Source organism: Gopherus evgoodei, chromosome 3 (genome assembly GCF_007399415.2).
Source record: "Gopherus evgoodei ecotype Sinaloan lineage chromosome 3, rGopEvg1_v1.p, whole genome shotgun sequence".
Lineage (NCBI taxonomy): Eukaryota > Metazoa > Chordata > Testudines > Testudinidae > Gopherus > Gopherus evgoodei.
This window is the reverse complement of record NC_044324.1, coordinates 65,335,333-65,349,077: the sequence shown is the minus strand read 5'-3', so window position 1 is coordinate 65,349,077 and position 13,745 is coordinate 65,335,333. Positions and strand designations below refer to the sequence as shown.

Sequence of the window (13,745 nt, the reverse complement as noted above, 5' to 3'; positions counted from 1 at the left end):
AGTACTTACTATTGATAATAATGAACTATAGGTTACCAACACATTAACCTTTGCGAGTTTGTACATGCTACTCTTCCTTACTCTGCGCAGTAAATAGCAAATGCATTGTTATTAACAAGAACAAAAGAGATTACTCAACAATATACTGTCACTTCAGAGAAGAATCAACTTTTCTTCTCCTTTGCCGTAAATCCAGCTCCATTCTTGTTGCCCTGTTCTTTGCTTTCCTTTGATTGAAATGCTCCTTAGATTTGATGTGCCTGTGGCTGTACCTCTTTGTATCAAGTTTATCCAAAAGCAGAGTTTCTTCACCTAGTGGGCTCTATTAGGCACCTTTGAACTGTATTCCATCAACAGAAGTTCAAACAGTCATTCTCTCTGTTCAGATACTTTAGGTTATTCGTGGGTGGGCTTCTTGTTTATTGTTTTCATTATCTGTTTTTATATAATGGCGTTTTGATCAATTTCTTTTTTTCCACCAATTATATTTCCTTTCAGGTATTTTCCTTAAGACTCTCTAGTATGTCAGTAGATTTTATTTTCCTTTACCTCCCGTCTCTAAAAGTGTCTGCTCACACATCCAAGTCTATTTTTTAAATGTTTCACATGACCTGAAAACCTTTCCTACTTTTCTTCTTCTCACTTCCAAGTCTCCTAGTTTCACTCTCCTGTTCTTTTATCACCTCACTTCCTACCCCAGCTCCAGTTCATCCACTGGCTCAGCACCTAGATTCTTCTCCTTCCTTCCTTCTTCTCTAATAGCTTTTTCCAGCTGTCCCTTTGGGGTGGATTCCAAACCCTGTCCCCAGATCAAGCTGCCCTCTCATTGGTTCTTTCTCTCCCCAGGACAGCATTCTGTGCGGCTACATCACAGCTGCAGCAGGTGCCAGTGCCAGGGTTACTACATAGGTTCTGTGGCTTAAACAGCGGAGACTCACCTACAACATATTGGGGGGGGGGTGGAGCGGGACCAGAGAGATTCAGGTATTTTCAGGCCAGAAGGGACCACTGCATCACCTTATCTGACATCCTGCATACCAAGGCCAAAGAACCTGTATTGAGTCCAGTAATGGGACATATTTAGGAAATTAAGAAGACTTGTAAAACAAAGGCCATGAGCTGATAAGTGTGAATGGGTTGATTTTGATAAACAAGACAGCTCCATATTTCAGAAGTGTGAAAATCACAGAAAGGAAGGTTACTGCACAATTGATGAATATTATAGAAAATAAAACTCTACTGTGTTGTTTCTAATATGAAAGATGATCGTATAAATAAATAACACAAGATGCTACCATATTCAGCAAAACATTAGAAGGTAAATATGCTGCTGGAAGTACTGTAATTGCCCCTTTTAATGATTCTTGAGACAGGAAGAGAATCCAAGATAAATCACTCAAAATTAAAACAAATACAGAACACTATTTTTAGTTTTCTTTATACAAATCCTGCAAAGAAGGAAAATAAAAACACTGATGAGGAGTTCTCTGTATCCTGTTTCTGACAAAAGTATAACAATAAAACTTTTCTGTTTTGAGATGTATCCTTCACTCCAAAACTTCTAAGAGTGATGAAAAAAGGAAACTGAACACCGACTATGAGATATAACTATCTGGTGAAGATTAAAATGACTGATGTGGTTTTATTCCCTCTCTCAAACTGTGTTTATATTTGGTATATTTCAATCTGTGTTCTACCTACAAACTTCAGTCACAGATGTTTCATTCTATTCCCTGTATTTCCATCTGTGTTTGTCATAAGAACTGTGCTGTCATAGTTTTCTATTTTCTGCTTAAAATAAATACAACTTCCTCGCCTGACTTCTCACTGACCCCAAAGAATGGAAAAAAACCCTCTTTTGCTCCCTTCCAGCTTCCTTGTTGTAGGCCCTGTTACTTCTATTGTTGGATGCTTTGTGCATTGTTCTGTGAAAAAGAGAATTATTAAAAAAGACTTTCCTACAAGGATTTATAAAATTGCATTTACTGTAACAAATATCTGCTGCCATAGTTAGAAATGAGAGAGACTGCGTATCTCTATTTAACTCCTAGTTTCATATTTTGAAATAATAAAAAAAAAGTCTGTCGTTTTCTATACAGTTTACTTCAGGATACCTAAAAGTGAGAAAGTATTCTATGCCAAATAGAATATCTGCATATACCCGAATACAACAAAACATTAATCAAGCACCTAACTGCATTTCTGTTCAGCAAAGTGTGTGCTTAAGTCCCACTTCAGTGGAACTTAGGCACATGCTTAAGTGTTTTCCTGAATCAGAACCATGGAGCCTGACCCTGGAATCACTGTCACAAATAGCCTTTACTCATAAATAGCCTGATTGTAGTCGACAGGATTGCTCATGTAAGTGTTTGCAGGACCAAACCCACTGATTTTTGCTATGGATGTATAGAGAGTTTCCCAGACACAAAGTCACTTTCTTGAAGTCATGACATTTTCTACAAAATCAAAAAAATTAAAAACAAAACCAAAACCAAAAAACTCATACCCCTTCCTTGCTCTTACAATAAGGAAAAAAATAAATGTCATATCATATTTATGTCTTCTGAATATGTAGCATTGGTTAATATGCAATTCATGAAATTTTTAATAAGAACATATGTTGTCTAAAAGAAACATCTACGTGAAATCACAGTTAACGCAATTAACTCAAAAAATTAATCATGATTAATCAGTTTTAATTTCATTGTTAAACAATTAAATACCAATTGAAATTTATTAAATATTTGTGGATGTTTTTCTACATTTTCAAATATATTGATTTCCATTACAACACAGTATACAAAGTAGACAGTACTCAATTTATAGTATTTTTATTACAAATATTTACACTGTAAAAATGCAAACAAAAGGAATAGTATTTTTCAATTCACTTCATACATGTACTGTAGTGCAATATCTTTATGGTGAAAGGGCAACTTACAAATGTAGATTTTCTTTTGTTACATAACTGTACTCAAAAATTTTAGTCTACAAGTCCACTCAGTCCTACTTCTTGTTCAGCAAGTCGCTAAGACAAACAAGTCTGTTTACATTTACAGGAGATAATGCTGCCCGCTTATTTACAATGTCTCTTGAAAGTGGGAACAGGCGTTCCCATGGCACTTTTGTAGCCAGCATTGCAAAGTATTTATGTGCCAGATATGCTAAACATTTGTATGCCCCTTTATGCTTTGGCCACCATTCCAAAGGTCATGTCCATGCTGATGACGCTCATTAAAAAATAATGCATTAATTAAATTTGTGGCTGAACTCCTTGGGGGAGAATTGTACATCTCCTACTCTGTTTTACCCACATTCTGCCATATATTTCATGTTATAGCAGTCTTGGATGATGACCCAGCACATGTTGTTCCTTTTAAGAACACTTTCACTGCACATTTGACAAAACACAAAGATGGTACCGATGTGAGATTTCTAAAGACAGCTACATCACTCGACCCAAGGTTTAAGAATCTTAACTGTCTTCCAAAATCTGAGTGGGACGAGGTGTATAGCATGCTTTCAGAAGTCTGAAAAGATCAACACTCTGATGTGGAAATTACAGAACCTGAACCACCAAAAAAGAAAAGCAACCTTCTGCTGATGGCATCTGACTCAGATGATGAAAATGAACATGCATCGGTCCGCACTGCTTTGGATGGTTATCGAGCAGAACTCATTATCAGCATGGACACGTTCTCTGCAATGGTGGTTGAAGCATGAATGGACATATGAATCTTTAGTGCATCTGGTAAATAAATAACTTGCGATGCCAGCTACAACCGTGCCATGCGAATGCCTATTCTCACTTTCAGGTGTCATTGTAAACAAGAAGCAAGCAGCATTATCTCCTCAAATATAAACAAACTTGTCTGTCTGAGTGATTGGTTGAACAAGAAGTAGGACTGAGTGGACTTGTAGACTAAAATTTTACATCATTTTATTTTTTAATACAGTTATGAAGCAAAAAAAAATAAATCTACATTTGTAAGTTGTACTTTCACCATAAAGACATTGCACTACAGCACTTGTATGAGGTGAACTGAAAAATACTATTCTGAGCGAGTGGCTGAACAAGTAGCAGCACTGAGTGGATTTGTAGGTTCTAAAATTTTACATTGTTTTATTTTTGAATACAGTTATTTTTTGTACATAATTCTACATTTGTAAGATCAACTTTCATGATAAAGAGATTGAATTACAGTACTTGTATTTGGTGAACTGAAAAATACTATTACTTGTTTTTTACAGCGCAAATATTTGAATCAAATATAAAGTGAGCACTGTACACTTTGCATTCTGTGTTGTAATTGAAAACAATATATTTTAAAATGTAGAAAATATCCAAAACTATTTAAATAAACAGCATTCTATTATTGTTTAATTGTGCGATTAATTGCTATTAATTTTTTTAATCGTCTGACAGCCCTAATTTGCACTGAATGTAAATGCCTACTTTGGACATTTGTGGTCTGGCACAATGAATTTATAAAACTGACTATTTATCACATATCACAGCCTTCTCAAGGGCTGTTTTAAGCCCTTTATGACAGGAGCGGGTGACCATCCATCCCACTATACTGCCCTTATCAAGATAATGAAAGCTTTAATGATATTTTATGTACCCATAAACTAACTAAAACTCTCAGTCCTTGGTTTATTGAGAGAGCAGAATTTGCTATAACTGCATTACAGCCTTTTGGGATTTTTTACTTAAAAAAAAAAAAGCACAAAAGAATTCTGAGACAAGGGGCACAAAGGACAAAAGGGTGGGTAGGTCTGAGATCACAAAAAGAAAAGGCAAATTATTTAGGTTTACAGTTGAAGAAAGAATGAGGGGCATTAGTCCATACAAATAACATTTTTAAAAAAGGAGTCTGTAATAAAATCTTTAGTTCTAACTTCCTCCGCTGTAATTAATTTTAATCTTGACCTTAAAAGGTCCACCCTCTGGTAGAAAAAAGCAATTCATCCACCAAATTAACTTAGTCTTTGCATGCTTCCACTCATAACCAAATCATGCCAAATTCTAACAATGACAATATAAATGTTGGATTTTTCACCTGAGCTAGATTTAAGGATACCATATTCATTTCACTAAAGACAGCATCTCATTTTCCCTATGAAAAAAACCTAATACCTTTCATTTACTGTATCAGTCAGCTTCTGTAACTGGATTTAAAGTATCATTTCACATAAGTGAATTTAAATAATTTCAAATAATACTTTCTAACTCATGTTCTATTATTTTAAACAGTTACAAGCCAGTACCGAGGGCTGGTCGAAGCAGCTGTGTCGATTTAGCTCAGTGGTTCTCAAACTTTTGTACTGGTGACTCGTTTCACATAGCAAGCCTCTGAATGCGACCCCCATCATAAATTAAAAAACACTTTTTTGTATGTTTAACACCATTATAAATGCTGGAAGCAAAGCAGGGTTTGATGTGGAGGCTGACAGCTCACGACCCCCCATATAATACCCTCGCAAGCCCCTGAGGGGTCCTGACCCCCAGTTCAGAACCCCCGATTTAGCTGGTCTGGTGAAGACGTGATAAGTCAATGGGAAAGCGCTCTCCTGTCGACTTCAGTACTCCACTTCCCCAAGAGGCGGAAGGTGAATTGGTGGGAGAGCATCTCCTGCGGTGTAGACACTGTTAGGTCAATGTAAGCTATGTCGCTCAGGGTGGTGATTTTTTCACCTCTCTGAGTGATGTAACTTACATTGGCTTAAGCTGGAATGAGAGATGAACTATGCTGTGAAAGAAACCTAGATGGGGTGGGGAGGGGGGAAGAGGTAAGGATGAAAACAAACACAAATTAAGGCACTCTGTCTCGCACAGACTGGTGGTGTATTTTTCTCGTGTGGATGTTCAGAAAGTTACTAGGGTAGTCATTAAGATTTAGACAGAGAGAAGATGATAGGCTTATGCCTCATTCATATAAAGTTCAAAGATACATCACTGAGGTCTGACTTCTTGTTTGCTTCTTATAGAACAGCCCTTTCAGGTTGAACAGGCTCAAATTTTTGCAAAGGCTATTCACATAGGTTAAAGTACTTAATGCACTCTTCCATAAACCAAAAATGTTTCCAGTATGACAGACAGCAATGATGCTCCAGCAGAATTGATCCCTCACTGATTCTGACTGTGTTAGCATCCTCCAACCTACAACAAAAGTCAGGCTTCCTTTTGAGTGGTTTTTCACACTCGAAATGTTAACAGATTTTTGTATTACCAATCAGGGTGCTGGAAGCACTCCCTGGCTTTAAGTGGTGTCCATCATATAGAGGGTTTACAATTTCGTTCAATGGCTTTCAGCATGATCATAAAAATGGTTCCAATGCCAATATTAGCAATACAATTTGCTCCAACAGTAATAAGAATCACTTCAATAACACTTTCACCCTCATGCCAGCTCAAGAAATGAAAAACTGAATAGGATTTGCATTTTGATCCCCGAAATAATAAAGCAAATACATTCAGATTAACACAGTGGGCTGATTTAAAAAAAAACAAACAGAAAAAACAAGAACAAAAACAACCGAAAACTTGTGCCTTGTCCACTGATAAGGTCAGACTCCCAAACTGAAATAAGTTTATCCTCCAACACTAACAGGAAACACAGAAACAGAATAGGTGGACCTTATGCAAAAACAAACAGAAAGCCTTTTTAAAAAACAGGTGGCTTAAAAACTGACATTTTCTTACTTCTAACACCACCACTACCAATTATCATAATTAGATGTTTTAAGTTATTTCCATTTATTTGTTATGTATGCTATGCAATTTCTCTCACAGACTAGAAAAATCTACAAAGAGTCCTGTGGCACCTTATAGACTAACAGAAGTATTGGAGCATAAGCTTTCGTGGGTGAATACCCACTTTGTCAGGTGCATGTGGTGAAAATTTCCAGAGGCAGGTATAAATATGCAGGCAAGAATCAATCTAGAGATAATAAGATTAGTTCAGTCATGGAGGATGAGGCCCTCCTCTAGCAGTTGAGGTGTGAACACCAAGGGAGGAGAAACTGCTTTTGTAGTTGGCTAGCCATTCACAGTCTTAGTTAAATCCTGAGCTGATGGTGTCAGATTTGCAAATGAGCTGAAGTTCAGCAGTTTCTCTTTGGAGTCTGATCCTGAAGTTTTTTTGGCTGCAGGATGGCTACCTTTACATCTGTTATTGTGTGTTCAGGGAGGTTGAAGTGTTCTCCTACAGGTTTTTGTATATTGCCATTCCTAATATCTGACTTGTGTCCATTTATCCTGTTACGCAGGGATTGTCCAGTTTGGCCGATGTACATAGAGGGGCATTGCTGGCAAATGATGGCATATATTACGTTGGTGGATGTGCAAGTGAATGAACCGGTACTGTTGTGGCTGATCTGGTTAGGTCCTGTGATGGTGTCGCTGGTGTAAATATGTGGGCAGAGTTGGCATTGAAGTTTGTTGCATGGATTGGTTCCTAAGTTAGAGTTATTATGGTGCAGTGTGTGGTTGCTGGTGAGAATATGCTTAAGGTTGGTGGGTTGTCTGTGAGTGAGGACTGGCCTGCCTCCCAAGGCCTGTGAAAGTAATCTTTGTCCAGGATGGGTTGTAGATCACTGATGATGCATTGGAGAAGTTTTAGCTGAAGACTGTAGGTGATGGCCAGTGGGAGTTCTTTTTGTTTCTTTCTTGGGCTTGTCTTGCAGCAGGAGACTTGTGGGTACACGTCTGGCTCTGTTGATTTGGAAACAAATCAACAGCCACAGTGGTTCATTCACTTGCACGTCCACCAATGTAATATATGCCATCATGTGCCAGCAATGCCCCTCTGTTATGTACATTGGCCAAACCGGACAATCCCTACGTAAAAGAATAAATGGACACAGGTCAGATATTAGGAATGGCAATATACAAAAACCTGTAGGAGAACACTTCAACCTCCCTGGACACACAATAGCAGATGTAAAGGCAGCCATCCTGCAGCAAAAAAACTTCAGGATCAGACTCCAAAGAGAAACTGCTGAACTTCAGCTCATTTGCAAATCTGACACCATCAGCTCAGGATTAAACACTGTGAATGGCTAGCCAACTACAAAAGCAGTTTCTCCTCCTTTGGTGTTCACATCTCAACTGCGAGAAGAGGGCCTCATCCTCCCTGACTGAACTAACCTTGTTATCTCTAGACTGATTCTTGCCTGCATATTTATACCTGCCTCTGGAAATTTCCACCACATGCGTCTGACGAAGTGGGTATTCACCCACGAAAGCTTATGCTCCAATACTTCTGTTAGTCGATAAGGTGCCATATGACTCTCTGTCGCTTTTTACTAACATGGATACCCCTCTGATACTAGAAAAATCTAGTAGTCAATTCTGTACTGAGTCAAGTTTGTGGTAAAATTCACATTCAGTGTCTCATGCACTAGCATGAAAGGAATACTTGTTTAAAAGCAGTTTTCAACAGAATTCAGAAAAATGTTTACACTGATCGTAGATTTCATGTATTTCAAATAACCGAAATATGACACAAAATTTAACAGAGTCCCATTAAGTCAGTCTCTCTAGCCAACTCTTATTAAATAAGACTATTCCCAGTCCTACAACATTCAAATTCACTATAAATTGTGCTAATATTTTGATTTATTCTCCCTTTAATATATATACAGCTACTCCTGATGTTGAGTGAAGAATAGATCACTTATTATAATACGAGTAAAGTACATTAATTGTAATACAAATATAATTGCACAGGTTACTTTTTTTTTTAAAACAGAATGGAAGTATGCTTTCGTTTCTGCAGCAGGAATGGGAATAGTACATCCTTTTTTCCATAGAGAAGCACACTGCCCTATGTGAAGTTTCTGCAGAGCATTAAATGATGGTGTAAAAATGTATTTGGCAAGTCCTTCAAATGCAATCCCTAAGTAGCTACGTGTACCAGGAAATAGCTGTAAAGTATTCCCAACCCACATCCAACAACTTCTAGATTACAGGAGAAAACAACATTAAATTAGCAATGGTAATAATTCTTCAAACACTGGGGCAAAATTAAGAGTTGTCCTCAGAAAGAACATGAAAAAAACTCAACAAAACCAAGGAGTTCATCTAAGTGTACACTAACTCACCACATTCGATACTTGGTCACTTTACCAAGAGAATGGAGTAGACATTATTTTGATTTATTTCCAATACTTTATTTTACACAGATTAAACACAATGAAAAAAATCCTACCCAGGCATAACTTCTTAATAGACAAAGTACCAAAGCACTAGAATTATCCACTAGCTAAAGAAACGATAGAAGAGGAAAAGGGTGAATGTAAATAATTTCATGCCTTCTGCTACAGTGAAAGAGAACGCACTGAAGAGTTGCTTGCAGTCAGTGCTGCCCAGGGGGACGGAAAGGACACCCATCCGCGTCCCTCCGCGTCCCACAGGCGCGGGTAGGAAAGGAAGTGCCGAAGAGTTTTCCTTCTCTGGTTTCCTAGTCTCTCCTGCTGCTGCCCCATTACGAGGCGGGGTTACTACGATCATCGCAGGCCAGAAGGAAACAAACAAACCTACCTCTGCTGTTAGGGTCCGGACTCCCAGCCCCAGGGGCACAGGCCAGACCCAGGGGGGCAGAAGGCAGGCGCGATCGCTGCTGATCACAGGAGCTTTCATTCGCGTGCTGTGAACGCAAACACCCCTACCCCACCCCAGCTGCGATGAGGGGGTCGCGGCGAGGGAATTCAACCCTCCCTCCGCTCTGACTCCGGGTCCGCTGCACAGGCCCGCACCAACCTGAGCCACAATGGAGCCGCCTCTGGTGTCCGGAGATCGCCCGCCCCCTTCTCGCCCCGCTCTGCTCTCTCCAGCGGAGTCCAGGCCTCGGCAGCACCGGGATGGCGTAAGGCGTGCATCCGACGCCAGAGCCTACTGCTGCCGGAGTGGCCCGTGTCGCCGGCGCCCCGTTCCTCTGGGAGGGCGGGGGCTTGCTGGCCGGGCACACGCCGCTTCTGTTCCTAGGAGTCGCGCGGCGGCCGGAGCCCGGGGGGAGCAGCGGCCGGCGGCGGTGACTGCCCCGCTACAGCCTCCACATCCTCGGTTCCGCGTGCCTGGGTCTCGCCGCGGCCGCGTCAGGCTCGGCGGCGCCGCCAGACCCTCGCGCCGCTCCCGGTTCCTGTTTTCTGCTCCGAGCCGGGCGCCTGCCGCTCGGGCTCGGGCTCGTGCTCCCCCTGCTGCTGCTTGCGAGGGAGGGTCGGGCTGAAGCCTGCTCTGTGCTAGCGGCGCTGCGGGCGGGTGCAGCTGTCCCGGCCCGAGAACAGCGGAATGACCGCGGCAGCAGAGGTCGGCTGCCACCCAGACGCCTCTGCCAGCCCCATGGCGGCTGGGCTGGCCTCCCGCTGTCGCTGCTGCCCGGGGAAAGGGGGGGTGAGCCGATAATAAGGGGACATTACTCACACCTAATTCTGGCTCTGAGGTATCGCAGGGACTCTCCCCCGCGCTGGGTCGCAGCTCCTGGGGGGACACAGCGCAGGCTCCTCGCCAAGGCTTGGGACTGTTTGACAGCAGCAGGCGGGGTAGTATAAATCAGGCCCCCTACTGGCTGCTCTGAGCCGCCCCCGTCACTCACAAATGCTGCCCTCCAAACATGCCACTCCGCTCCTTGGCGGGAGATGCCAGAGTCGCACAAGGAATAGCCCATTTAAAATAATCAACATAAGATCCGGCTTAGAGGCTGCACACACACCAAGGTCCAGGAGAAAGGCACCTCAAAAGAGAGAAATTTGAAGGGGTGGGTGGTGAAGGTGAGCCAGAATCCTACAAGGTAGTGGCTTCATAGAAGCAGAATTAACGGTGGACGCTCTAAGGACGCTCACCAAGCAGCATTAACTTCTGGAAAGAACTGAGGAAGGTACTGAGAGAAAATGAGAGCACGTCTGCAAAAAGAGGCAATAACAAGAACAACAGCGCTACTAGGAAAGCAAGGAGGCTAAACTAAGATGCCTCTGAAACTGACGAACAGGCTCCATTCAGACACGTTACCCACCCACCTGCTCCAAAGTTGCCTAGTGAAAATAAGAGCTATTCCCTGCCATGGCCCAGAAAACAAAATCTCTCGAACCAACTGCTCCTCCTACCTCCATTCACCAATTTCTTTAATGATGGGACAACCTGGCCTCCCCTGCCTTGGAAACAAGTTCTGTAGACGCAAACTTGTATTTCTGTCTGAAGTCCAAACCCAACATGTAGCCGCTTTGTAGATGTTTGTGTTGGAAATATTTATAAGACCAGCAGGGGTGGCAGACCTGCCTTTAGTCTTATAAACCTTGTAGCCTTCTAGCTTCATGCCAACCAAGTCATCGCAATGTTAAATATGATCAAACATCCATTTAGATATGATTGTTTTGATAATATCATTTTCCAGTGAACTGTTGTCAAAAGAAATAAAAAGATGATTTTGGAGCTGTAGTCTGCTCCAAGTAAAAACCCAAGAACTTCTTAGCATCAGTCACATGGAGGAAAGCCTCACTGGGATTGGTATGGAAAGAATGATGCAGGATTATAGACTGATATTGGTGGCACTCCAAAGCCACATTTGGAAAGGAATCTCCAGTGAGTCCGTACACCAGTTTATCCTTGTAAAATTTGATTAGAGATCAGACAGTACGTCCAGATGTTTATTCACTCTGCATGTTGAAGTCACAGTCACGTGCAAGATGAATTTCCTTATACAAAATTTAAGTTCACAGGAAGTAAGCGACTCAAGAGAAGCTTACATCTGCTTTATCAGGACCTAATGACTATACCAGGGGCTTGTTATAATGGAGCTTTCAAAGCTCCAACACTGACATTCAAACCTGACAACATGAGGTTAAAATGATACTGATTTACCTTTGACTATTTCATGACAGGTTACACTCAGACATAGGAGAAAGGTACTGAAACAGTTTTCATGCAGGACATTTAAAAGGGTGTACTTGATATTGATTACACCACACAACAAGTCTTCTCCTCCTGGAGATGTAGGTCTTTCTGATAGATGATATCTGAGAATGAGATACCAGAAGCACACAAGCAACCTGCCCAGAGAAATCATCCCTATGGATGCTAGGAACCAAAGCATTGTGAGAGGTCTCTTGTGTTGCAATGTAGAAAGATGTCCTGATTCTGAGCAATTATCCAAGGCCGAACTGACACTATGGTAGGATTAGATTTGAATATTGCAACAGAATTAAGAAATATACCTATCTGGGCCATTATGATATCTTTGTCTCTCCTGAGCGTTTCTAGAACTTTTGTTGCCAGACAAACTAGCAGATAAGTGTACAGGAAACTCCTTCACCAGTGAATGGAGAAATAATTTCTTCTAATGCAATCTTTTTTCAAGCCATAAGCAAACGACTGATAGCTTCTTCTGATGAGTGGCAGAGATCCGTCTCCCACCAGAGAGATCTAATTTGCCATCCCCTGGTCCAGAGACTACTTGTCAGGATCTGTCATAGATCAACTCAATCTGTGATCATGTTCTTCATTTCTAGGTAAGTGGCAATGAGTTTAGGACAGAGCCCACTGCCATTCTTGCTGTGCTTCCCAGTAAGGAAGGTTTGCTTATGTGAAGTATGGTGGCCTGACAGTCCTTTTTAACCAAGAGCATCTTTGGGGATACCAGCTTTTTGAAGGTCTTTATTGTGTACAGAAAACTGCCCTCACCTCCAGGGCATTTCTGTGGAACTGCTATACTTGGAGAGATTAAGTTTCCTGGTTGTAAAGTCCCACTGAATGGACTCATCTAAAGGTTGGATGCATTCATAGACATGACAGTTGAGACAAGAGGTGTATGGAACTTAATTCTGAGTTCCGTATTTATTCCATCAACCAGCAGGCCAGAGAGGCCTAGAAAACATTCATTACTTGGCTGTAATGCGAGAGTCCCTTTGCTGCCTGCTTCTTCTGAGATCTCAGGTTACACTGAGATGTGCCATGGGAACTATGACTATAGGTGCAGACATTAAACCCAACAATCATAATACCATCTGAGCTGACAGAACCCAGATTGGCTCTTGCTTGTTCTTACTGTCAGACTGGTAATATCTAATGTACTGAGAAGGAAGTCTTTGAGTTGAGTCATATCTAGCAGAACTTCTATGTATTTCAGTTTAGGGTTTAAACTGGGATGGGTCAGCAATCTGCTGTGGTTTTTCTGTTTTTGTGGCAGCTATCTTGTTCTTTGTAATCTCATATTTCATTTAAAAATTAGTCTATAGGCTTTATAGCTCTTAGAAAACACAAAAATAATCTGACCTGTAAAACCAGAATGCCAGAGGGAAGGAACAGAACACTTGGACCCATCTGAACTCAAGCAAGAGGAAGTAAATTCTAGAATCCAAAAGGGTTTCCAGTATTCCAGCTAGTCATCCCCACCCCTACACTAACAAGGATCTGGTCTACTCTGGTGATAGGCGTGAGGTATCTGAGACTAGGTTGCTTCTTACCCAGTTCAAATTGCTGCTGCATGCCTCTGTGCGGGCTCAGGCAGACACAATTGCTTCAGTTACATTCAGTTCACGGCTTCAAGCTTTTCTTTGCAACTATGAAGGCTAGAATTTTGTTCTAAAATGAAATCTGAGATTGATGTTAAAGCTAGGCCATTTGTACCTAATGCTGGTTTAAGCTTCAGACATTTCTCTTGGGAAAGAAAACCAGTCAGGGTTGGAGCCATGATCTGGTTAACCTTTTATCTAATGTAATCCTTGTGCCACAGTAATGCATTTGTCTA

The 13,745-nt window shown here is 41.2% G+C and overlaps 1 protein-coding gene across 1 annotated transcript in view; it reads right to left on the bottom strand.

The window, feature by feature from the left end:
• FAM135A (family with sequence similarity 135 member A) overlaps positions 1-10,061 on the bottom strand; it is a 166,978-nt gene extending 156,917 nt beyond the window's left edge. The window contains 1 exon segment of the mRNA XM_030555687.1: positions 9,767-10,061. Coding sequence (XP_030411547.1) covers positions 9,767-9,885 — 119 coding nt within the window. The 5' untranslated portion in view covers positions 9,886-10,061.
• Between the last annotated feature and the right edge of the window lie 3,684 nt (positions 10,062-13,745).